General features: G+C 52.0%; 2 protein-coding genes across 5 annotated transcripts; both read right to left on the bottom strand.

Moving 5' to 3' along the window:
* Positions 1-243: 243 nt before the first annotated feature.
* LOC133470269 (nascent polypeptide-associated complex subunit alpha, muscle-specific form-like) lies at positions 244-10,194 on the bottom strand. Of its 4 annotated transcripts, XM_061758453.1 has the most exons (12): positions 9,943-10,189; positions 7,616-8,144; positions 6,852-7,019; positions 5,598-5,678; positions 5,354-5,528; positions 4,482-5,237; positions 4,054-4,331; positions 3,802-3,967; positions 3,520-3,631; positions 3,303-3,423; positions 2,756-3,047; positions 244-730 (listed from the first exon to the last, which is right to left on the bottom strand). In XM_061758453.1, exons 1-12 carry the CDS (start codon positions 10,182-10,184, stop codon positions 576-578), a joined length of 3,075 nt encoding a protein of 1,024 aa, XP_061614437.1. In that variant the 5' UTR covers positions 10,185-10,189; the 3' UTR covers positions 244-575. The 4 variants fall into 4 exon arrangements, 3 of the variants coding, with proteins under 3 accessions (XP_061614437.1, XP_061614436.1, XP_061614438.1); XM_061758452.1 differs by having other exon boundaries at positions 5,354-5,678; positions 9,943-10,190; XR_009785935.1 differs by lacking the exon at positions 3,303-3,423 and having other exon boundaries at positions 588-730; positions 5,354-5,678; positions 9,943-10,194.
* A 779-nt stretch (positions 10,195-10,973) lies between these two features.
* LOC133470271 (cullin-1) lies at positions 10,974-23,148 on the bottom strand. Its single transcript, XM_061758455.1, has 22 exons — positions 22,948-23,148; positions 19,324-19,696; positions 18,846-19,020; positions 18,610-18,777; positions 18,114-18,164; positions 17,946-18,036; positions 16,619-16,782; positions 16,397-16,559; positions 14,749-14,879; positions 14,572-14,679; positions 14,373-14,479; positions 14,034-14,082; positions 13,831-13,962; positions 13,633-13,750; positions 13,193-13,269; positions 13,004-13,122; positions 12,824-12,929; positions 12,154-12,201; positions 11,999-12,081; positions 11,799-11,904; positions 11,505-11,618; positions 10,974-11,436 (listed from the first exon to the last, which is right to left on the bottom strand). Exons 2-22 carry the CDS (start codon positions 19,461-19,463, stop codon positions 11,356-11,358), a joined length of 2,331 nt encoding a protein of 776 aa, XP_061614439.1. The 5' UTR covers positions 19,464-19,696; positions 22,948-23,148; the 3' UTR covers positions 10,974-11,355.
* Between the last annotated feature and the right edge of the window lie 1,410 nt (positions 23,149-24,558).

Raw genomic sequence — 24,558 nt, 5'->3', positions numbered from 1 at the left:
GAAGTTCGCGGTCGAGCGGGTCGCCTAGCGGGTTTGCCGTCTGCCTCGCATTTCCGAGGTGCCGGGTTCGAATCCCGCCCGCGGCGTGGCTTTTTCCTCCCGCTGTCCAAAATCGGGTTTGCGTCGTCCGAGACCCAAAACGGTTCAACATCGATGACAACCGAAGTTTTATGACGTGACAATCATCATTAGCGCGTGATATCGGTTGTACTACAAATAAGCAAGGCTTGAGAATGCAGCAAATGTAAGATGAGTTGCTTTATTCAATATTCAATATAAGCAGGAGATCATAAAAACGGGACAGTTGAAGAACTCTCCAGCATAGAAAACTTCACATTTTCAGCAAGTTTAGCTTTTAATAATAATATTTGGATTTGTCATCTTTTTTTTTGATACACACGCAGTGGTTACGTAAGCTACAGGATAGATTTGTCATGACATCACATTCTAAAAAAACTAAATAGACAAATTTGATATATTCAATGTTGAAAATCCTTCAAGTGGACTCTTCAGCAGCTTGTACACAATAAGACCAATTGTCGTCGGCGTTTGGATCGAAGCGCCTCGCGGCTTCTTCAGGGGTTCTTGAGCGCGTTGATGTGCGCGCAGATCTTGAGCGCGGGGCCCAGTTTGATGTTCATGCCGCTCATCAGATGTTCTTCGGTCAGCAGCAGCAACGCTTGGCCGTCGATCTCCTGAAGACGGAAAGCCGACGAAACCTCGCCGCAGCCTAAAAGGAACAAACAAACACACTGCGAACATACTCTGTGCATGTCAACATCGTATACAGTTTGTTTTGTGCATGTATGTGCGTGGGTCATTTTTATATACTTACGCTAATCACGTTAAAAAAAAAAAAAAAAAAGAATCTATTTGGCAATTTTTCTGTGTGTAAATAGCTCCCACGCTGAAAGCGTCATGTTCGCAACATTTCAAATTGTCAAAGGCAATCCAGACGTCCCTCTCCCCAGCCACTTCATCCAGCTCTTCCGGGGGGAAACCGAGGCGTTCCCGGGCCGGCCGAAAGACGTAGTCTCTCCGGCGTGTCCCGGGTCGTCCCCGGGGTCTCCTCCCGTTGGGACGTGCCCGGAACACCTCACTGGGGAGGCGTCCGAATCAGATGCCCCAGCCACCTCATCCGGCTCATCTCGATGCGGAGGAACAGCGGCTCTACTCTGAGCTCCTCCGGATGACCGACCTTCTATACCCGTTCTCTAAGGGAGAGCCCCGGACACCCTGCGGAGGAAACTCATTGCGGCCTCTTGTATCCGGGATCTCGTTCTTTGGGTCGAGGGGAGGAACATAGATCGACCGGTAAATCGAGAGCTTCGCCTTTCGGCTCAGCTCCTTCTTTACCACAACTGATCGGTACAAAGTCCGCATCACTGCAGACGCCGCACCGATCCGCCTGTCGATCCCCCCGTTCCGTCCTTCCCTCACTCGTGAACAAGACCCCGAGATACTTGGAACTCCTCCACTTGGGGCAGGAACTCATCCCCGACCCGGAGAGGGCACGCCACCCTCTTCCGACTGAGGACCACGGTCTCAGATTTGACGCACCCTCCGGTCCCCTTTCTTAAAAACGGGGACCACCACCCCGGTCTACCAATCCAGAGGCACTGTCCCCGATGTCCACGCGATGTTGCAGAGGCGTGTCAACCAGGACAGCCCCACAACATCCAGACCCTTTTGGAACTCCGGGCGAATCTCATCCACCCCCGGGGGCCTTGCCACCGAGGAGCTTTTGAACCACCTCGGGGACCTCAACCCCAGAGATGGGAGAGCCCGCCTCAGAGAACCCAGACTGTGCTTCCTCATGCGAAGGCGTGTCGCTGGAATTGAGGAGCTTTTCGAAGTATTCTCCCCACCGACTCACAACGTCCCGAGTCGAGGTCAGCGGCGCCCCATCCCCGCGATACGCGGTGTTGACGGTGCACCGCTTTCCCCTTCTGAGACGTCGGACGGTGGAACCAGAATTTCCTCGAAGCCGTCCGGAAGTCGTTCTCCGTGGACTCGCCGAACTCCTTTTTGCTTCAGCGACCGCCAAAGCCGCATTCCGCTCGGCCAGCCGGTACCCGTCGGCCGCCTCGGGAGTCCCGTAGGACTCCTCCTTCAGCTTGACGGCATCCCTCACCGTTCGGGGATCGCCGCCACGACCGGCACCGACCGCCTTACGGCCACGGCCTCGGCGACGGAGGCGCGGGACACGGTCGGCTCGGACTCGATGTCCCCCGCCTCTCCCGGAACGTGAGCAAAGTTCCGCCGGAGGTGGGAGTTGAAACTCCTTCTGGCAAAAAAAAAAAGCTTGCTAACAATGTTGGGAGTTGCACAATTTGCATGGCGCCCTTCAAACTCTGCAGATACGAGTGCAGAAATAAGCCCGACGACTCATGAAAGCCGTGACGCGCTTGTCTCGATACAATCGGAATGACGGTACACACGTGCAACAGTTCCCACACTTTCCCAAATTCAGAAGACATTCGTTCCTATCTGAGAAAGGAGGTTTATTTTGCTGTGCAAAATGGCTGCCTCACCGACGGTCAAGACATCTTCGCATCTTCAAAGTTGGAAATATATTCGACGCCTTTTCCCCTCAGAACCAATTTTTGCTGCCAATATAACAGTCCAATCAATTGATTTTCAAACAGAAAATCAGCAGGCCACCTCTTCAACTTAATGAATCAAATGATATGAAACCGACCCATCAAAGTGCGTGCGTGTGTGTGTGCGTGCGCGTGTGCGCCCGCGCGCGTACCCGGCAGCGCGTGTATGAAGGCCGTGACGTCGTCCACAGTCCACTGCGACGGTTCGGCCTTAAAGGTGCTTGTGGGCGTGGACGCGGTCACCATGGTTACTGACGCCGGACTCTCCGTCCCGGTCGTCAGGGCGACCGCCGGTCCCCCCTCCTCTTCGTCCTCCTGGTCTTCCTCCTCTCCTCCTGCCTCCATGTCCTCTTCCTCCTCCTCCTCCTCCTCCTCCTCTTTTTGCTCCGCCGCCTCAACCTTGCCGTCGTCCTCTCGGCGTCCGGCGCTCCAGAGATCTCGAGGCTGAGGACACACGGACAAGTCGCGCTCAGAAGACGCGCTTCTTTCGCCGGCCACTAGAGGTCGGCCTCTAGTGAGCGCGTCCGCGCGGCGCTTCGACGACAATTCGTAACACGCAAACGAGATTTGGAAGGAAAACCCCACCGTGCGATCTCCGACCCAGAACTTCTCAACTGCGAGGCAGACGTGCTAACCAACCAACACCGCGCCGGCCGCGTCAACAACAGCAACGATAAGACGTCGGCGCGGTTGCGTTACCAGTCTGAGCAGGAGCGGCTTCCCGGGCACGGACTGCGCCCTGTTGAGGGCGGGCCGCGGCCTCTCCGCGCGGCCGCCGGCGCTCAGCGCTCGCAGACGCTTCGTCAGGCGCACGTTGAACCTGCCGACGACAACGAGAAGAGGAGGAGACGCCGGCCGCCTTACGCCCATTCGGGTCCGAAACGCATTCCGCCCCCCCGGCGAGCGTCTCTCTCACCCGCGGGCGCAGGAAGTCGAGCAGAAACGCTTGGAGCGCATGAAGTTGTGGGCGTGGCCTCGCTTGCCGCAGAACTGGCAGTGGAGAACGGCTCGATCGCGCTGGCAACCGCCTGAAACGCAAAAGTCGGGACGGGATGAAGAAAGAGGAGGCCGATGGGAAGGAAAAGAGGAGGAGAAGAAGAACGACAAGTCGCTGCTGCGTTGGCAACTTGCGTCATTCGTCAGAGATTTGCGCTGCAGATCGAGATGGCCACGAGCGACCGGGGCGGAGTTCTCGTACGCGTTCCGTGCCGCTGCGCGTCTTTGTGGCCGTCGTCCTCTTGCGAGTCCGTAGAATGCTCCGAATGTTCCGTCGCCGTCTCGGCCGTCTTGCGGTCGCTCCCGTTCGCTTCCTGCGGCGGCGACGGCGACGGCCGAGGGGGCAAAAGCAGCGACGAGCGGTTCACCTGAGACGACACAAACGAGCAATCGGAAAAAGCGTCGATGACAAGCCGGTCGTCAATCGGGCTCTTCCGTACGCGCGTCCACGTACAGGAAACGGTTGCAGTCCTTCCTGTATGACGAAACCTTCCACGACGTGCGTCAGGACGTCCCCGCCTTCCGGCCACGCCCTCGCCTCCCACGGTCCGTCCGCCGCCCGCCTCTCGGGCGGCTCGTCTTCCGTTCGCCCGAGGGGCGGCGCGCCCCCCGTGGGGGTTTCCGCGGCCGGCCGCGATCGGCTGAGGTCGAGCGGCCGGGCGGCGGCGGCGCGGGAGGCGGGATCCGCCGACGGAGACGAGGGCGGAGACTGCGACGACAGGCTGGATGACGCTGAAACGACGACGACAGCGCACACGTTACGCAAGTACAACAACAACAACAACAACACACACACTGCCGCGAGGACGCACACACACGACACAACAACTACACACACCTTACACGACGGCACACGGCACAAGAACACACAGGAAGCGATACCCGATTGGTTGTCGGACCGAGCGGACGCGTTCTCGTTGATGATGTCCCGCGAGGCCGCCATCTCTCCGGGAAGTTCTGGCAGCCCGACGGCGTGGGCGGAAAGTTCCGGAGGCGAACGCCGGATGGGGTCCGCTTCCGGAAGCGGAGCCTCGGCGGCGACCCGCGATCGGGGTCGGGCGTCCTCGAGCGTCGGCGACATTTGCGACCTTCCGCCGGCCGACGGCGCCTCGGCGGCGTCTTCTCCTTCCTCTCGCGGCTCCATGGCGCGCTCCCGGCCCCTGGGCCCCGAGCCGCCGCGACTCGCCTCCGTTCGCACTCGCTCGTCTTCCCGGCCGTCGTCCTTGTCCGCCTCCATCTCGTCCGCGTCCTCGTCCTGGCGTCTCGGGTCGTTTGGAGCGGCGTCGGCGTCTTCCGCGGAGCCTCCCCACGGCGCGTCGCTCTCCTTCGCGTTCGGCGGATTCCGGCGGGGAGGCGACGCGGCGCTTCGAGGAAGGGGAAGCGCTTCCTGTCCGCTCAGAGTCGGCGGCGCGGCCGCGGGGGTTCGGGCGAGAGACGGCGGCGGGCGAGCTGAAGACGGGGCGACGATTCGGAGCCGCCCGGAGGCGGACGGCGGCGTCTCCGATGACGAGGCGGAGGGCGGCGGTGGCGGCGGCGGGACGGCGGCGGCGGGGAGGACGCCGAGCGCGGGCGCCCGGGAGGCCGCGGCCGCATGAAGCTTGGGCCGCAGGGGGACGGCTCGGACCGCCGAGTAGAGCGCTTGGAGGGAGGAAAGACGCAAACGATGAGCACGAGGTGACGACGTCGTCTGCGACTCGTTACGGCCCGAAAGCGAAGCTTCGTACGCAATCGCAACAGAGCGGAGCGTCGCTTACTCGGGGGGGGCGGCGCCGTCAGGCGGCGGCCGGGCGCGGTCGCGGTCTCCGGCCGGGGGCGTGGCCTCAGAGGAGGGAAGAGCGCCGTTTGCGGGCGACAGAGCGGAGGCGGGGCCTTCAGACGCAGAGAGGGAGCGGCGAGGGCGCCGGCCGGCCTGGGCGTCCCGCTACGGAGCTGGAGAGAGACGACACGTACCGTCAACCGCCGGCCGACGGCGCCGCTCGGCGCGCCGACGCTGCTCACCTGAGCGGAGGCGGGGTCAATAGAGGAGGAAGAGGAGGAAGGGGAGGAAGGGCCGGCCCGCACGGCCGACGTGAGGATCAGCTGCAAGCACAAGAAGACTTGGACAAAATTCCTTCAGCCAACGGGAAGGTCGCGGAGAGTACAAACACGGCATAAAAGGACGCACGCTTTTTTTTCTTTCCATCCATTGCGACGAAACTTTTCCTGTCTGAGGTTACTTCGGATTTCCAAAATGCCAGAATAACGAGAGAAGCTCTTGAAGGCCGTGGCCTTGAAACTGCGCGACCGGCGTCAAACATTTTGCATCTCCTCCTCCAATCGTTTTCCTTCCCCAGCGCTGCGATGGCTGGACATTCCCACGGTGCGTCATTGTCGAAACGTGGCACCTCCAGGCATCTGGAAATTACACCCAAGGATGGAGCAGACTTTTGCAAGTCCGCAACTCTTGACTGATTTCGTTTGACTTTCCCGTAATGCCTTCCTTGCATCAAGACGCGCTGTGTTTTAGGTGGGCCCAGTCCAAATACATCCGCGGGTGTGTCTCCGTACACCAATCGGAAGCTTCCAAATACATGACATCGTCATCTGGGTTTTCCCAAACTGCTTAAAGGCACAATCAACTTTTCGCTTTGAAGGAAGTCATGCAAAATTGCCACGAGGAAATCCTTCTCTCATTATTCGAGCATTTGGCAAATAAAAAAATGTTTCATCCTAATTGACGGAAAACAGGAAAAGATTCAGTTCACTCGAGGTTGCTCGTAACTCAAATTGCGTCCACACGCACACGCGCACAAAATCGACCAAGTGATAGCTCGTAACTGGAAAAAGTTGGAAGTCAGGTGTACTTGCTTACTTGCACTCGAAACCGATTTAATCGGTTGATATAATTAGCCCTTTTCAAAGCGGAATTTTTTTTTTTTTTTTACACATTCACACATTACAACATAAGACAAAAACAAGAAACAAATGGCATAAAATCTGAAAAAGACAACAACAAAAAAATTTATAATCTTTGATTGATTATACATTTTTTTAAACAAATCGGTCATTGGACTTTTATGCTGCCAAATATCAGAATGGACCTCGGCCTCCAAAAAATCCATATTAGCCGTTTGCGACAATGTGCCAGCGTACCGTTTTCGACGACCTGAATGTAACGTGAAACCTCTCCGACGTTGCCTTCACTGTCACCGTGGATACGACAGCATCCCCATGGACGCGTGCGTGCGTGCGTGCGTGTGTGTGTGCGTTTACCATCTGAGCGCTGAGCAGCACCTGCTCCTGTCCGGACCCTTTGAGACCTCCCCCCAGGAGCGAGGCCCGCTGGGGAGCGCCACGCCTGGCGACGAGGGCGGCGGGGGGGCCGGGATCGGCTCGCGGCGGCCCGGCGGACGAGCCCGCCGCCGGGCGGGGCTGCGGGGCCTGCGCACACGCGGGAATGAAACGTTGGCATCGGGTTCGCTCGGCGAGGGCGCGCGCGACGTGAACGCGTCGACTGCGCGCCAGTCACGGAACGCGTTAAAAATGCCGGCGTTGGTTACCACGGTTGCCAAGGTAACCATCCTAAAACCTTAACAGCTAGGTTACCTACTTACACGACGCCACGCCCCTAAAAGGCGCACATCCAACACACGAATATGACGGCACGTACAGTCATTACACTTCAGAAAACCACTTTTTTACAGTTCTTGACATTCTCTTTGACTATGTTTAGAATCGATGTAGTGCTATTTTTACATAAAAATCAAACAATAAGTTGTTGTTTTTGGGGTGGGGGGGGCTGGAACGGAGTAATGGAATTGGAACAAGGCTTATTTAAGGATTCGAGGAATTTTATTGTCATACCGATGGCGGCAAAGCACTATTTTTATCCAAATGAAACTCCTCGACTCACGACAATTGAGTTCCTTGGCAGCAAGATGGCGCCAAAGTACCGCTTTTATCGCCGATAACTCCGCGCTGCGGCGCCGCCTTGTTCCCGCAGGGGCAACGGCGAGTGGCAGAGAGCGTGGCGCTACCTGTCTTGCGGGCGGACTGGCGGGCGTGTGGAAGGGCGTGAGGGTGTTGGAGGTCACCGTGGAAACGGTCCTCGTGCTCCCGTTGGTCAGCGCGGCGGAGGTCTCGGTCGACGAGGTGCCCGTTGACGATGAGGGAGATGAGTTTTCCGCAGAAGAGGAAGCGGCGGGGGCGTGCGTGGCGGTCTTGGCGGCGCAGGGCAGGATGGGCCGCGCGTACGTGCGAAGGGCGGAGCTTGCCGTGGCGGTCAGTTTCGGGGGCGCGGGGACGAGGACGTGAGGGAAGGAAGTCCTCACCGCCGCCATTTTGGGTGCAGAGAGGGAGGGCGCGGGAGTGAGAGGGGGCGGCGGGGAGGAGGTGACGGGCGGCGCCGGCGCCGGCGAGTCCTGCAGCAGCATGGGGTTGGGCGTGAGGCGGGGCGGCGCGGGCGCGCCTGCGGCCGACGAGGAAGACGAATCGGAGGAGGCCGGTCCGTGTTCTGATTGGCTCGCGCCGGCCGGCTCCGTGTCCATCGTGCCGGGCTTCAGCGGGCTGAACAGAAACAAATACGCAAACGATATGTTCGGATTCGGTCATCGGGCTCGGACATCTCCAGCGGGCAAAGTTCCACGTACCGAACGGTCATGGCAGCGCACTATTGCGAGAGGACAATTGTCAAAAAAGAAATGAATGACCAGATAACTCGCAACCCTTTATTGCTCAGTGACTGGTTTTTTTCTGTCTATTGACCGTCTGTTGTCGTACTCGAGCGGTTCCGACTACCGGACACAAATTCCTCGTGGGTTTTTTTTTTAACATACTTGGCAAACAATGAAGAAGTCTTTTATTCTTACTGTTTTGCATATTTTCCATACACATAATCGTGTTTCACTTCTTTTACAAATGACATGGCCCGACATGTTTTAAAAATCTATTTCGGCCGCCGATTTTGACGCTGAAATCCGAAATCCCCCCACGAGAGACGACAATCCCCGCAAAACACGTCGCGATTGGGGAAGTTTGTTGTCAAACACAGCCACAACGAAATGAAGCCAACGTAGTACTCGGGGCACAAAAAGGAAACAAATGCGTCTGTTGCATGACAAACGGAGTTAGCCGCACACGACGGCGGCGCCGGTTTGACGCTGGGACTGACCTCGGAAAGTGAAAATCCGCCAATAATTCAGGCCCATCAAAACACGAATACGCCGGGATATCCTGCCATGGGGTTGGCTCCCCCCAACAAAGAAAAAAACACGGGAGGGGGGGTGGGGGGGGGAATAGCGAGATCCGCTGGAGCCGAGCGACATCGCTGCAACAACAACTCGTTCGCACGTTACAATACACACTTTTTTCTACTTGCTTGTTGGGATTATTTTAAGAAGCAATGTAATCTGTTGATTATTTTGGAGGCTTGATCAATGAATTGGATGGGGAAAAAATATACTTTTTTTATATATGTATTTAAAAAACAGGACATTATTTCAAATTGACAGTGCAGAAAATGCACCAACATAAATTGCTTATGATTCAGTTGGTGATTTGCTGCATAACATCTGTCAGAAAATTGGGAAAGCATTTTTGAAAGTCAAAGCAGATGTTTGCAAATATATCTTATTTTGAAAAACACAAAGATAATCAGTCTGCCTTAATAGACGTTTCAGATTTTTGTCTTATTACTACAACGTAGATGCCATTTTTGTCAGTTTTGGTAATGAAGTTATGAATTGTTATGAATTGTAAATGTGAATTCTTGAATAAAGGATATTTCACTTGGTTGTCATCATCCTCGTTTTTGCTTTTTTGGGGGCGGCGGGTCTTCATGGTCCTTCCTTCTTGCCTACAGTCTTGTGAGCGAGCGAGTTGCAATTATTTGCTCTTCCACTAGATGGCAGACGGTCCATCGTTCAACTGCGCTTGCACTTTTTGGGACATCCCCCCACCCCCACCCCCACCCCACCCCACCCCACCCCCAGTCAAATATGCGCCTTGGCTCCACGCAGCGCGAGTAAAACATTTTCTTCCCTTTTCTCATTCGGCGACGTCGACACGCATGCAGGTGCACGGCCACGCACGATAGCTACATGCTAACACATTGTTAGAAATCATATCCTAGTGCCCATTAGGATTAGAGCGTGTCTTCTCGTGGCGTGGTCTCACTCGGCGCAAGCCAACTAAAATCCACAATCAAATAAAATCGAGAAGATAAGAAACCAGAAGCCCGGAGGGAGGCCTCGGCTAGCGAACGAGTGTAGTGTCAGGCGGCTAACAACAAGCGCGATGCTAGCTCGGCAAGTGTCGGCTCCGACGCTTCGCGTTCGCCTCGCGTTCGGTTCGGGCGGCTTCTTACCTTGCGGTGTCAGCGTACCGCGGCGGCCCGCTCCATCCGCGGCCCCCTCCGCCCCACGGAGCGCCGTCCCCGCGACGACGGGCTGACGGCCGTGTGGAGCCGAGGAAAGCGGCTCGCCACCACTCGTGTACCGGGGTACTAGTGGACTCCGCGGAGGCTACTAGTGTAGTCTGGAGCGGAGTCGCTGTCAGTAGCGACTTCCTCGTCACGGCCACACGCACCGTAGACATCCAAATTGACATAGACCGCGCCTTGACCCGGAACCGTGCGTGAACGTCGCCGCCATATTGAATGTGGAAAAGCTAATCCGCCGCCGCAAAGGCGAGAGGAATACAGGACGGAGATGGGAAAAGAAGGTGAAGCCCTGCTCGGTTCATTGAGGACTCTCCACGTGAATGCTCGTTTTGGTTACATGTGCCCCGCGATTGGCTGGCGACCAGTTCGGGGTGAGGATAACGAATAAGCAGGATGTAATGGAGGACGACGCCATAACACGGAGTTTTGTCATCTTCGGTGGCTCGGTGGTGACCTCTTGCGTTGAAACTTCCCACCTCGGCCCTTCACCCAAGGGAGGAGCAGCAAGTGCTTCGACCCGTTTGTCCCGGCTTACACGGGCAGATCCAAATCTGATGGCAAACCAAATACAGCAGTGAAGCTCAGACAAACGAACGGACTGTTGGGAATAAACAGTCCGTATCCATATTCGGGTTGCGGCTGACCGGCGAGCGGTTCGGGGTGGTTTGGGTTCGCCCGTCGCCCGAAGTCGGCCGCGACGCCGAGGGATGGAGCTCAGTGCTTCAGAGAAAAGGTTCAACGTGTTGCCGGAAGAACTTTGAGGCTCTTTAGCACAGCCAAAATCAGGAAAGCACACCTCAAAGTAGCACAAATACGGCTGTTGTTCAAATCTTTTCAACATCGAACTTTTTCATGTGTTCGTGTACTCGGGCTAGATTTCTCCAACTCAGCGCACATTCCAACAAAATGGCCGACCGCCTACCTGCGGACAGGGAAGCACTCCCCACACGAGAACGTTAAACAAACCTTTTCTCGTTTATTCATCACACATTTAGAAAATGAAGCACACTATACAAATGTCCTCCTGCGCGAGAGAAGTGGGAGCATGCAGAAACCTTTGGATATGGCTCTCTGATTGGCTGAAGGCTAAGTTAATGAGTTTGTCGCTAGGGCGACGAGGCCCTCGTCCTCGTAAAATCTGGGCGTATTTACAACGTGCGTCGGGCGGGCGGGCGGGTTGAAGTTCCTTCAGCACTGACGGGAGAGCGCAGAGGTCAGAGTTCAGCCTCCAGTCGGCTGAACTTTATTACTCAAGACAGAAGAAGAAGAAAAAAAAAAAAAAAAGAGCGAACACACAAAAATAAAACTGAGGCGATGTTGGGGGTCATTTGTGGGGGCTCATGCCAGGTAGCTGTACGTGTCCTTCTCGCCGTCCACCCGCTCCAAGTACTCCTTCTCGATCAGGATGTCGATGCATTTCTGCCCGCGAGAGGGAGACAGCGGTCAGCTTTGTCATTTACCGTCGTCGTCGGGGTCGGCGGGGTCACCTTGATGACGGGCACGCGCGGTTTGAATCGAGACGACAGCTGGTTGAGGACCTCGGCCAGCAGCTGCTGATGCTTCAGGACCTTGCGCATCTTCATGATGCGCACGATGGCCGCCTGGATGCATGCACACGCAAACAAATCAATCAACGCACACATCAACGCGTGTGTGTGTGTGTGTGCATGCGCGCACACACCCACACACAAAGACACACCCACAAACATTCACGAGCAAACACCCACACACACACAAACAAACAAACCCAAATGCAAAGATGCACACACACTTGCGCCGACCTGAATGAGGAGCTTGCGGTCCTCCTCGATGTTCTTGTGCGTAGTTTCCTGCTCTTGCTTCTGCTCCGTCTTCATGGGCACGTTGATGTTCACGCGCAATTTTTTACTACTCACACACACACACAGAGACACACACACACACACGTTAGCAAAGACGGCGGACGGCGAGCAGGAAGCGGTCGGGCAAGTGGTCGTCTGACTTTTTGTATCCCAGGAAGAGTTTGATGACCGTGTCGGGTTTAAAGTCCACGTCGTCCACGTTGGCGTTCTCGTCCTCCAGAACCTGACGGAAGGACGGACGGACGTGAGCGAGGCGGCCGAGGTCGACGAGCGGCCGAGCGCCCGCTTTACTCACCAGCAGTTTGGACTTCAACAAGATCTGCAGAACTTGGATGAGGATGTCCTGAAATCGAGGAGGGAGAGGGTTCAACGTTAGAAGTTTCTCACATTTGCAACAATTCATCGAAGACTATTTTGATCATTGATTCACGACCTTGTTTCACTTCAAATTGTCCGAATCCTCAAAATTGCAGCCCGTCAACAGTACATTTTCTCCCATTTGTGTCGTCCTCCATGAAAGTTTTTTTCAAAATAAGACAACACGCTTTTACTTTGGAAATCAATCAACATTTTGGCCGATTTTCTGAAGACAGATTTTACGGACCGAAGCAGGAACAGAAGCATTATCAATTTCAAGTGTCCCATTTATCAATAAAGGGACAGAATTTAAAAAAAAATAATAATAATAATAATAATAATAACTTGACAGATTAATTGATTTTTTTATTTGAAAAAATATTTTTTTCAAATGCTATTATTGTAAACAAGTTTTGCATGTTCTGCTCCACTGCGATTTGCTTAATTCCAAGCATTAACTTGCATCGACGTCCACAGAAATTCATGCGCAATTGATGAAAATCTGCGGCATACGGAGCATATCAAAACGAACATGTCCATTGTAAACCTTCAAACCAGTGCTGCTTTACACACACACACACACAACGGCGTTTGCGCAGCTGCGGTACCGTTTTGATCTGCGTGCTGTCGGACAGCTGCTGCACGGTGTAGCTGTCCTCCGTGTTGTACTGCAGCAGGATGGCCATCTGGAAGGTGGACGCCTGCAGCGTGTACCTGCCGCACACACAGACGCGCGCACACCTCACACGACGCCGCTTCCTGCGCGGAAGCCGGGGAGCGGCAAGTACCTGTTCTTGAAGCAGTTGGCCACCAGCTCGCCTTTGGACAGGTGGTAGAGCCACGTCAGCTTCCTGCCGCTGTGTCTGCTGGCGTAGAACGCCGTGAAGCGCTGGTAGCTCCTCTCCAGCTGAACGCACGCACGCACGCACGCGTCAATGGGCCGCTCGCCTCGTGTACGTTTGTGTGTGCGCGTTTACCTCAGAGGGGAGCGCAAAGGTACAGGACTGCTGGAAAGGCCACGAGCCAGAACTCAGAACCTGAATACTGAAGTCCACTGAAGGACGCACAACAATGACATCATCACACACAAACAAGTCATTTTGCCCTCACCGTGCAACAATTCGCTCAACAACAACTACTTTGATCAATTTCAGAGACCTTGTTGAACTTCAATTCTTTTTTGTTCTGAAACTAGTAGCCCTTCCTCCGCGAACTAGCTCTCAGTTTCCGAAAGGGTCGTGTGACGTTGCTTCGTGCTTGTTTATTTGGTTTTGTCACATCATGAAACAATACCAAATAAAAAAACAAGCGGCTATCACCACGAATGATTTTGCAATAAACGAATGAAAACATGTTTTCGAGGAATCAATGGAAGAATCAATTGTAGAAATATTTGCTGGCAGCGTGCGTGACTGACGGTCGAGAGGTTCCGAGTTGGTGAGATGCTTCTTGAACTGCTCGTTGAGGTCCTTGCTGACGCCGATGTCCTGGAACATTCTCTGAAGTTTGGACGTGTACTCAAAGCCGCACGCTTGCTGCGAGAGGACACGGGACGAGGTGACAAAACGGCCGCTGCGCGCGGGGTCAGGGCTCGGTTTCGGGTCGGGACGGACACCTTGAGTTTGGAGATCATGCTGGCCTCGGCGTCGTCGCTGGCGCTGTTCTGGTGGACCAAACGCTTGGCCAGCATCTTGGCGTAGAACTTCTGGAAAACGTCTTTGTCCTCGATGTACTTGAAGACGACCATCTGGAAGACACCGGGACACGTCGTCGCAAAGACCGGCAAAGGAGATGGCCGCCGCCGTATCGCGACCTTACCACTTGGTTCAGCGTGTCCTCCAGCTCCGCCTCCTCGGGGTTCTTGGAGCTGACGAGGGAGAAAAGCAAAAGAAAACCAACAAGTGTGAAGGAGTGATGCAAAGAAAATGAGAAGAAAGCTAAGAAAACGTGATGCATCGCTAAAGAAGACAAATCAAAGTGAAGAAAACATCTAAAACACGAGGGCGCAAAGATGATATCATGTAAACGTTGTTAAGAAAACAAAAAGCAAAAGTCGCTAAACAGAAAGAAAAAATGATGTAAAAACAAGAAGGAAACCCAAGGACGTCAAGAAAGGAATGTGAAGAAACGTCAAGAAGAACGGGCGAGCGGGCGCACCTCTTCTTGAGCAGCGAGTCGCAGTATCTGGCCAGCAGCTCGGGCGACTTGCTGGACGACTGCGCCATCCGGGTGACGGCGTTGTTGTTGATGAAGCGGCCGCACGCCTGAGGGGAGCGCAAAGAGAAAAGCGTCACAAGGGGGCGCCCCACACCGCAAAAGACGCACGCACGCACGCCCGCCCGCCCGCCCGCCCGACCTTGTCCAGCGCCGCCACGAAGCCGGCGTCGTTGTTGAAGGCCGACATGACCAAGGCGTTGTACTTCTTGTGCACGTCCAGCGTGGTCTGCACGTACACTTTGGGGTCCTGAAACGCAACACACGTGACCTTCGCGTCCACACGCGCGCCACAGCTGGGAAATGCACGCCGCCGTACGTTGAGCGCCGCCTCTCCGCACTTCTCGATGGCGGCCAGGCCCTGGTTGTGGATGTGCGTCTCCAGAAGCTTCTTCAGCTCTCCCAGGCCGTCCGTGATGCGAGACACCAGGTTGTACATGCGCCCCAGGTCTGGCGGGAACAAACGTCGTCGTCGACATCGTCAGCCACGCGAGCGCCGAGCGGAACGTATCGTCGGGTCGGGCCGCCCCCGCGGCCGGGCCGTCGGGCCTTCAAATGCAATCTAGCGGTTTTTGTTTTGCAACCAAAATCGGACTTCTCCATCCATTCTCCTCCCTTCGCTTAGAGAAAACGCAAACGAGCAACACGCAACATCTGAATCCGTCAGATTGAAATGTCGTCCTTGTGGTCTCTTATTTGATACTTTTGGCCTTTTATATAAATGTCTGAATTTGTGAACAAACCTATTGGCGTCACATTGTTTTGTCATTTGATTTTGGCTAAGTGCCAAAAGCGAGTCCCGCTCCGATACCTCAGGAAGGGATCTTATTACGCAATGAGCATTGCATCACGCAAACCAAAACAAAAAGTAACTTTGTAACAGATGAACAAGCGTCCGCAAATCAAATCCAGGTGCTGCATAGCAGAATTTGAAGTGCGTAAAACTCTTGGCTCAGACGTGTCCCGACGTGCAGGAGACGCATGAGAAATGTTGAAAATCTTATTTGCATCTTTTGCTTCCCTCGTTGCTAAATTGCAAACTTCTCAAGTGGACTTTCAGATTTGTGACTCTCGGGTAGAAAGCGAGCTTGTTTTTCCCTGCTGTGTCGCCGCCAGCGGAAGCACATGTTGTTGTCACAAAGCTTTTCAAGTTTTCCTGCTGTTGCTGTCCTGTCCCGTCGCCGTCTGTTTTCGACGGCAAAAGACTAAGAACCGACGTGAAGGATCCACCAAGGCGCTAGCTAGTCGGTAGCCATCTTAGCCGTTTCCGTTAAAGTCAAATGTGGGTTTAGTGAGTTAACGGTTTTGTTTTGTTTTTTAACATTCGCATTCTTCTATTATTTTGCTTACAAAAATGTTTTTTTCAATTTTAGTTGTAGTTATTTCATTTGTTTTTTTTTTTTATAATAGATTCGACTGAATATTATTTTCCATTTTCCATAAATTGATTATGTTTCAGTGACCGGTTTGTTCCATAACACCCGTCAGACAATCGGCAAAAATTGTTTTCCAATGTGTTTGCAAACGTCTTATTTGGATTCAACACAAAGATAATCAGTGTGAATGAGAGAAATCCTGTTCAGAGGCTGAAATCTTGAGTATTTGGACAATTTTCAATTAAACTAGGTCTCTCAACGATTAATCGATGATGAAAATAGAATTTGATGACGTATAAACGGGCAGCCGATTGTCTGATGATAATTGTCTTCCTATGGGATCGTTCCTTGTCGTCGTACGCAAAGCGATGTGAAAGTGTGGCTCTCTTTGCAGGAATTCGTTTTGGTTTTTTTGGGACGCACAGCAACCAAACGGCTACGTTGACGGTGCTTTGGTTAAGTAGCTCTTCTGTGTTGGCAGGCAGGAGGACGTGCTTGCAAAAACGGAACCCAAAAATGAGGTCAAAACAACCGCGAACAACGAACGGCCCGGCCCGAGGAGACGACGAACGACGCCGCCGCGCTCCTCACCTTCGTTCTTGTCGGCATCCAGAAGGTTCTGGAACTCGGTGTGAAAGATCTCCAGGTGCTTCTCGATGAGGACCTGCTCGCACTTCCTGGCCAGCTCGTCCTGCGTGGACTCGTGGAGGTAAACCTGCACGCGCCGCTGCTCCTCCAGCAGCCGGGCCTCCGCCTGCCGTCAGACGGGACGATGACATCGGCGGCCTCGCAAGGAGGCGGGCGGGCGCGTACCTTCTTCATGTACTCGGTGACCGGGTTCTGCTGGAGGAACTCGGTGCTCTCGCGCGTGTAGAAGCGTTCCGTGTCCGTCAGGAACTGGCACTCGAAGTATTCCTTGTAGACGGACAGCGTGGGGCCTTTGGCGAAGGCGTCCTCCTCGTTCAGGCCCAGCTCCACTGCGGGCGGGGGCGCACGCGCCGTTATTTTGGATCTCCAGCTAGCTAGCTAGTAGCTAGCTAGCTAGCTCTCTCACTCTCACACACACTTCGACGCAACGTGATTGGTTCAAGCCAGCGGTGGGAAGGAATTTTGTTACTGCATCTCGGTGGATTTTTCAAGAACCTGCATACTTAGAGGAGTATTTCTTTTTCGAACCACTTTTTATTTCCGTTGGCTACATTTGAAAACTGATATCTGCGCTTTCTTCTCCTTACTTTGTCAAAATAGGCTCGCTACTTTAGGACAACACGACATGCAAAAGAGGTTACCAGAAAGAGGGAAAGTCAAGATCTTGAGGTCTTACAGGACACGAAGGAACGGGAACCGGAGAATTCATGACCACGTATCCGATGCGTGGCCTTATTTGTTGAGTTGTTCGAATGAGTCGTGTCTTGTGCCCGCCTAAATAAAAATGAAAAAAAACACCAGCTTCTGGCCTTTACAAAATGTCGGTCTAATCTGAAAAAAGGCGTATTTGTGTCAGTGGTCAACATTAGCTAATTGAGCATTTTTCTGACTTGGTTTACATGGTTAGGAAAGTTGTTGGGCCTCTGCGAAAAGTCGAATCTGCGAACCTTAACCTTTTGGGAAGCCATCACAGGGTCATGGCAAGATCGACATGGGACGGCATGTTTTCTTTTCTTATTTCTGGCGCTTTTCTCCCACACTCAAAATCTCCTCATCCCTCGCGCATGCTTTGGTCCATAATGTTCCCGGCTGTTTTTTTGGTCGTCATGCGAGCCGTACAATGATTGATGTTCGATATTGCGACCGTTCTGCAAAACTGCATTCTTGATACACGCTTGTTTACATATACTTTGTAGTCTGAAATATTGCCACCGTAAAGGAAGAATTTTGGGAATTTTCTCCAAGCACTTTCTGATGACCTCGCACAGATCGTCAAAGCTAGCTAGCGCTTCAACAACAACACACAACACGTCACGGTTCTTTTCTTCTCCTCAGTACTAAAACTATTTCACGTTCACGAATGAGGGAAACTAGTTTGTGCGCAAAGAAGCTTTTGTTAGCAAACATTTCAGCATCTGTACTTCGCCACAAGTATCCGCACTCACAGCGCAAGCACGAAGCACGCCGCGAGCGATCGGGCGGCCTGACCCACCGTAAGACTGGACTACGCCGCTGATGAGGCGAGTGTTGATGGTCTCGCCGTTTCTCTCCCGCTCGATGAGCTTCAACACAGCGTTTGTGACCTGACGCACAAATTGCAAGGCCTAGCGCGTGAAAGAAAGGATTCCAAAAGCAAACCCGACGCAGTCGCCACACGCACCTGTTTGTTGAGGGGTCGAAACAGACACTCCCTCCAGGTGACCAGGGCCAGCTGCAACACAACAACCGTTGACGTGATGAGCAGATGACTGAGGAAGAGGAAGCACAACAAGAACAGGGAGAAGCGGCAGCTGTGTTGGGAACCGATTCACTCATTCCCTAATCACTACGTCCGCATTTTTAGATTCGCTCGGCAGTTAAATGAAAAAGAGACACTACTTGGGCGACGTCGATGACGCCGTTGGTGTCGACTGGCTCCCCTTCCGTTGGGGCGGAGCGAGATGATATATTGCCCAAAATGTCACATTTCTGACTTGAATGTTTCCCCCCCCCCCCCCCCCGTTCAATAAAATGGAAAAGCAAACGACAACGTGAAATCACGGGACAAAATTGTCCGTTTCTCAGCAGCGGTTTTGGCTTCGGCTTGAACCGTCTTTTTGCAGCGGACCGACCCGGGCGAATTCCCAACACGGCCGCAGAGCGCCGCCGCTTCTGACCGAGTAGATTTCGTAGATGCCCTTGCGTCCCTCGTCGCACTCCCGTCGGACCCAGTGGCGGTTGAGGTAGGCGCAGATGCCGTTGAGGACTTTACTGGAGAAGCGGTAGTCCTCCCATTGCTGAGTGTAGAACTTGAGCACGCACTCGTCCATGAGGTCTTCTCCGTCCTGGCGCAACAAAATCCCGACGCGCGTTACCAATGTGGACTTTTTGCTTCGCGGTGACGCGGACTCACCTTGAGCAGGCTGGTCAGGTAGTTCTTTAAGAACTCCTTGAGCCTCTTGTAGAGCTCCAGGCCGACAAACTGGGCTCCTCCCGGAGTGGTGGACTTTTTGGAGGGCTTGCTGGGGGGCACGGAGCCCCTGCCCTGGCTGGACTGGTGCACGCTGGTGCAGTAGTTGTAGACGTGCCTGACCAGAGGCGTTAAGGAACTGGACGCGCATACACGGACGGGATCCCCTCGGCCCCGCCGGGAGGAACAAACGACAAGAGGGAAAGCGAGAGAGCAAGAACGTGAAACAAAGAAAGTCAATGAGAAAACGGCCGAGGACGAACGAGAGAAGGGGAAACGGAGGCAGAATGAGCAAACAAGAGGAGAATGAGAACAAGAGCGAAAGAAAAACAGAAGAGCGCACAAGAGAACGAGGAGAGAAAGAACCCGCGAGTGTGAACGAGCGCCCGCCCCTGGCATCTTTGCGCCACGTGGCGGATACGTGTAGAGTTCCATGTATCTGGACTTGGCCATGCTCTGCCGGGTGTACACCTGCTGGATGCCGGCCCGCAGGTCGTCCCAGATCTGGTCCAGGCCGATCTGCTTGAGGCCGTGCGGGTTCTGGGTCCGGTTGGACGACATGGCGGCGGCGGCGGCGGTTCCTGCCGACGGGTCCCTCGCGCTGCCTCCGGGCGGCGAGGCTCGTCTGCTGCGGCGATAAGAGTCGGGCGGCGCGCGGCTCTCACAGTGCCCGCTCCATCGGGGAGCGGCGCTGGCGACGGGACGGGGCGGGGGTGCGCTCCCGCTGTGCACGGGCAGGTGGCGCTGCGTGCCGCTCCTACACCCCAGAGCTTCCGCGCTCGTCACCAGATGACCTGCGAAGAGAAAGCACTGGGCGGTCACGCTACGGTGCCCGTTCGGAAGCTCGACCGCGGCAGCAACAATCAAGTGCAACACGAAGAGGACGAATACAGTCCCCTCCAAAAGTATTGGAACGGCAAGGTCAATTCCTTTTTTTTTTTTATTGTATACTGAAGACATTTGGGTTTCACATCGGAAGATGAACACGAGACAAAAGTTCAGAATTGCAGATTTTATTTCATGGTATTTACATGTGATGTATTCAACAACGCAGGACCGAGCAGCTTTTGTTTGAAGCCACCCACTTCTCAAGTCAGCAAAAGTATTGGAACATGTGACTGATGGGCGTTTCTAGTTGCCTTTTAGATTAATTGCTTTCGCATTAAATGGTGCTTGTTTTTGGCTTTGGGTTTCACCTGTGAAAACTGCATTTGCTGTGAAGCAAACATGAAGACCAGAGAGCTGTCTGTGGGAGAAAAGCAAACTATTTTGAAGGAGAGAGAAGAGCGCTATTGCACAAACATATCGGGCGTAGCAAATACAACAATTTGGAATGTCCTGAAAAAGAAAGAAATAAGTCGGCCAAGGGTACCGACAGAAACATTGTGAGAGCGGTGACAAAACGCCCAAAGACAACAGTCGCTGACGGTATCACAATCCGCTGTTTGAAGAAGACTTCGAGAGGAGAACTATCCAGGCCGTACCACAAGATGCAAACCAATCATCAGCGAAAAGAATCGCAAGGCCAGATTGGATTTTGCAAAGAAGTACAGAGATGAGCCACAAAGGTTTTATGGACTGATGAGACCAAGATGAACCTCTAGCAAAGTGATGGAAAGGTCAAAGTATGGCGAAAGAAAGGATCTGCTGATGATCCAAAACACACAAGCTGATCTGTGAAGCATGCTGGAGGTCATGTCATGGCTTAGGCTCGCATGGCTGCTTCTGGAACGGGCTCACTCGTCTTTATGGATGATTTCCCTCATGATGGTAGCAGCACAATGAATTCTGAAGTCTGCAAAACCATTTTGTCTGACAGTTTCCAGAAAAATGCATCCAAACTAATCGGGAGAAGCTTCAGCATGCAACAAGACGGTGACCCAAAACACACTGCCAACACAACAAAGGACTTCATCAGGGGGGAAAGTGGAAGGTCTTAGGCTGATCAAGTCAATCACCGGACCTTAACCCAATAGAGCATGCATTTGACCTCCTGAAGAGGAGACTCAAGGGAGAAACCCCCAGAAACCAACAAGAACTGAAAGGCTGCAGTACAGACCTGGAAAAGCATTTTAAATAAAGAATGCAACCGTCTGATGAAGTCAACGGGTCGCAGGCTTGATGCAGTTACTCCACAAATATTCAATGTCACTGGAATGTCTGTTCCAATCCTTTTGCTCACTTGAAAAGTGGGTGGCTTCAAACAAAAAGTGCTGTGTCCTGAGTTGTTGATCACATCGAGATGTAAATACCAGGAAATCAAAGGTGCAATTCTGAATTTGTATCTCGTATTCATCCTCTGATCTGTAACCCAAATGTCTTCAGTAAACATCAAAACAAACAAAGGAATTGACCTTGCCGTTCCAATACTTTTGGAGGGTTCAGGAAACGACCACCCAGCAGTAGCATGTGGACATGCCAATAATATGGCAGCAACGCCTGCAAACAAAATGCTTGAAAATGAACATTCAACATGTTTTAGCTAACAATCGGCTGGTGTTCTTTTGGGGATAAAAGTTTAATCACGCACTGTAAATAACCGACACTTTTTTTATGGTATATTTCCATCCAACACAGCGGCGGGACACAACATGTCTCCGCAGGTACAATCATGTCAAAGGGGGAAGGCAGCTGGAGCGTCTTCATGGTTGTGACCAAAACCCCCAACGCGGATGCCGACGTACTCAACATTTCAAAAAGAGAACACGGCAAACCCCCGCTGTGTCACGCTTCACGTCGGCGCCATTTTTTATATCGTGAAGTTCACCTACGGCGGCGGCGGTCCGGAACGCAACCCCAGCGATGGAGGTACTGTTCAACATTACGTTACAATCGAAGGCCGCAACTAACGATCATTTCAATAATCTATCAACTTTTTTATTAGTTGATGAATTATTTCAAATTGACTGCAGAAAATGCACAAACATAAATTGATTCTGATTCGATCTGTCAGAAAATTGACTAAAATGTTGATCATTGATTTCGAAGCAGATGTCTGCAAATACAACAACATAATCAGTCGTGGACGACTGCAGAAGTTGGAGAAAATGATGAAGATTTGGACAACAAGTAAAACAAGGACTTAGTGATTACCAAAATAGTTGTGGAACGTCTATTTCAATCCCTAACAGATCTTTAAGAATGAACGATCATCTCATCCACACACTGGGGATCTTTTTTTTCTTTTTTTGAAGATGGTGACTTCTTCAAATGTGAAACTTGAGCAACCGGAATGCTTCCAATCTCTCGCGTCGCTGCTGGCTCGCCGTTGCCACACAGCTCGACAGCAAATCTCGGATGATACCCAACCAAATGAGTAGCCCACACGACACGAGATCGCCTCCGCACGACATTTCCAGGGATGAAGGTGCAGTGATCAGTTGCGTGGCCGCGAGCAGCTTCTTCACAACAACAACAACAACATTTTGGGGGAATGCGAGTTAGCAGCCCCTTCTGGAGCAAACGTGCTCCTTTAACCCACTCAAAGATGTCGCAACATGTGAACAAATATTGAAGTAAGCCAATTGTGTCGATGATGATGATGATGATGATGGTGATGGTGATATTCTTGACGGTGTGCTGTCACGATCACCGTTTCCACCGCCGTCAGGCAGGCGGATCGTCGTTCATCGGCCGCCGTGTGGGCCATTTTCAACGAGTCAAGCATCCAAACCAAAAGTGTCGTTTGCGAGTTCGGGCTGCGCGGACGTGCGGAGCGGGACACTACTAACGACGCCACGATCGAGCTAGCCGCTTAGCTCCATTAGCCGCGTTAGCTTCGGACGAGTGAGGCTGGCGATTCTCCTAAAAGCTTCGCCGCAATTGGCCTTAGCGCAGCCGTTGAGCCGTCTTCGGGTCCACGGACGCGACCTCGGACGATGTGAAGCAAATCGCTTGGCGTGCTCGTGTTAGTGGCGAAAATGGCCAGCCGGCCCCCCACAACCCCCGATAATGAGTCAGGAAAACTCACCGCTAGCCGTTAGCATTAGCCGGCTAGCGCTCGGCTCGCGTGATTTGTCACAAGGCGTCCAAATTGCGTCCTTACCATGATTCCGGGCCGCGGCGGTCGGTGTACAATCGTCGCTCGTGTCAGTCCCGGTGGTCCCGGCGGTCGTGTCCTCCTCCTCCGCAGCCGCCCGTACTGCTAACCCGCCGCCAATGCTGCTAATGCTGCTAAGTGCTAACTCAACTCAACTCAACTCAACTCAACTCGCTTTGGTTCGCTTCGCACAAAGATAGCTCAGCGAGCGCCGATTCATGTTGCCTTCGATGGCGCTCGGAAACTCGGACATCCTCACAACAAGCGAAAGCCTGCCTTATATTGTCATTGGAAAATGTCTTTGTTTTGAAATTAATAATGATTCTTGCAAAGTGTCATATTCACTTATCCAAATTTAGTCATTCACTTTTTTTATTGAGGAGAAAAACATATATATGTATATGTATATATGTGTGTATGTATATATATATATATATATATATATATATATATATATATATATATATATATATATAACTAACTGTGTATATATACACACTAACTGTATATATATATATATATATATATATATATATATATATATATATATGTATATGTATATGTATATATATATATGTATATATGTGTGTATATATATATATATATATATATATGTGTGTATATATATATATATATATATATATATGTGTGTATATATATATATATATATATATATATATATGTGTGTATATATATATATATATATGTATATATATATATATATATATATATATATATATATACACACAGTTAGTGTGTATATATACACAGTTAGTTATACGCAGTTAGTTTTCCAAGACGCCACTGTCACAAAAAAACAATACAAAGACAAGACATAAAACATCCCTGCTCTTCGTTGTACACAGGTCTGGAGTCTTTAATTGATCATAGATCATTTTTCAATCACAGTCACTCCCGTTCGCCACAAGCAAAGTTCAAAGAAACCAAGCAACTGTCGCGTCCATTTTTGAGTAACATACAGAAAGATTTCAATAAACAAAGTTAAAATACAGTGAAACCTCGTGTTAGGAAATTAATTTGTTCAGTGACCTTGTTCTCAAACCAAAACGTTCGCAAACCGAGGTCATGTTCTCCACTGAAATGAATGGAAACGCAATTCATCCGTTCCAGCTACAGAACTCCGTTTGTCTTATTTTGATCGTTGTGTCTTTAAAAATCGATTTCGTGCAATATAGAAATAGGTGAAAAACATTTCTGATGATGAAATAACAACGGGTTTGCTAGCAAATCACTGTCGCAATAACCTTTGTGCGTACAGTAATGTTTACGTTCACTGCGGTTACTGCTAGCCCTAAACGGCCGCCGGCTTACACACTGCAGTGCAGATTTTGCGTTGCATTATGGGATGCGGCGGCCATTTTAGACCAAAAAAACAATCTATCGATCTAGTAAATACAAACCAAATTGGCAGTGTGAAACAGCCATCACCTTCTTCCGCTTCTCTGGCACTTCAATGCAAACTGATTTATTATCATTTCCCTGACCAGTCAAACTATGGACAATTTCTTCTCTCGTTTGAATACATGACTGCACACCTCGTGAAAAGAAACGCTGGATCCTCGGAGTCCCTGAACGCAGCATTGACGTCACAGTATG

This window comes from Phyllopteryx taeniolatus, chromosome 20, assembly GCF_024500385.1.
Source record: "Phyllopteryx taeniolatus isolate TA_2022b chromosome 20, UOR_Ptae_1.2, whole genome shotgun sequence".
Taxonomy (NCBI): Eukaryota; Metazoa; Chordata; class Actinopteri; order Syngnathiformes; family Syngnathidae; genus Phyllopteryx; species Phyllopteryx taeniolatus.
The sequence above is the reverse complement of the archived record's forward strand: the minus strand, read 5'-3'. Positions and strand labels throughout refer to the sequence as shown.

Excerpts from the sequence above, each read along its gene's own strand:
- LOC133470271 (XM_061758455.1), bottom strand. The coding sequence starts at position 19,463 with ATGTCGTCCAACCGGACCCAGAACCCGCACGGCCTCAAGCAGATCGGC. Across the intron at positions 14,083-14,372 it reads GACTCGCTGCTCAAGAAGAG|CTCCAAGAACCCCGAGGAGG; the intron begins GTGCGCCCGCTC and ends CTCCCTCGTCAG. Across the intron at positions 13,123-13,192 it reads CCTTTGCGCTCCCCTCTGAG|CTGGAGAGGAGCTACCAGCG; the intron begins GTAAACGCGCAC and ends GCGTGCGTTCAG.
- LOC133470269 (XM_061758452.1), bottom strand. The coding sequence starts at position 10,184 with ATGTCAATTTGGATGTCTACGGTGCGTGTGGCCGTGACGAGGAAGTCG. Across the intron at positions 8,145-9,942 it reads CGGTACGCTGACACCGCAAG|CCCGCTGAAGCCCGGCACGA; the intron begins GTAAGAAGCCGC and ends GTTTCTGTTCAG. Across the intron at positions 7,020-7,615 it reads CCAGTCCGCCCGCAAGACAG|GCCCCGCAGCCCCGCCCGGC; the intron begins GTAGCGCCACGC and ends GCGTGTGCGCAG.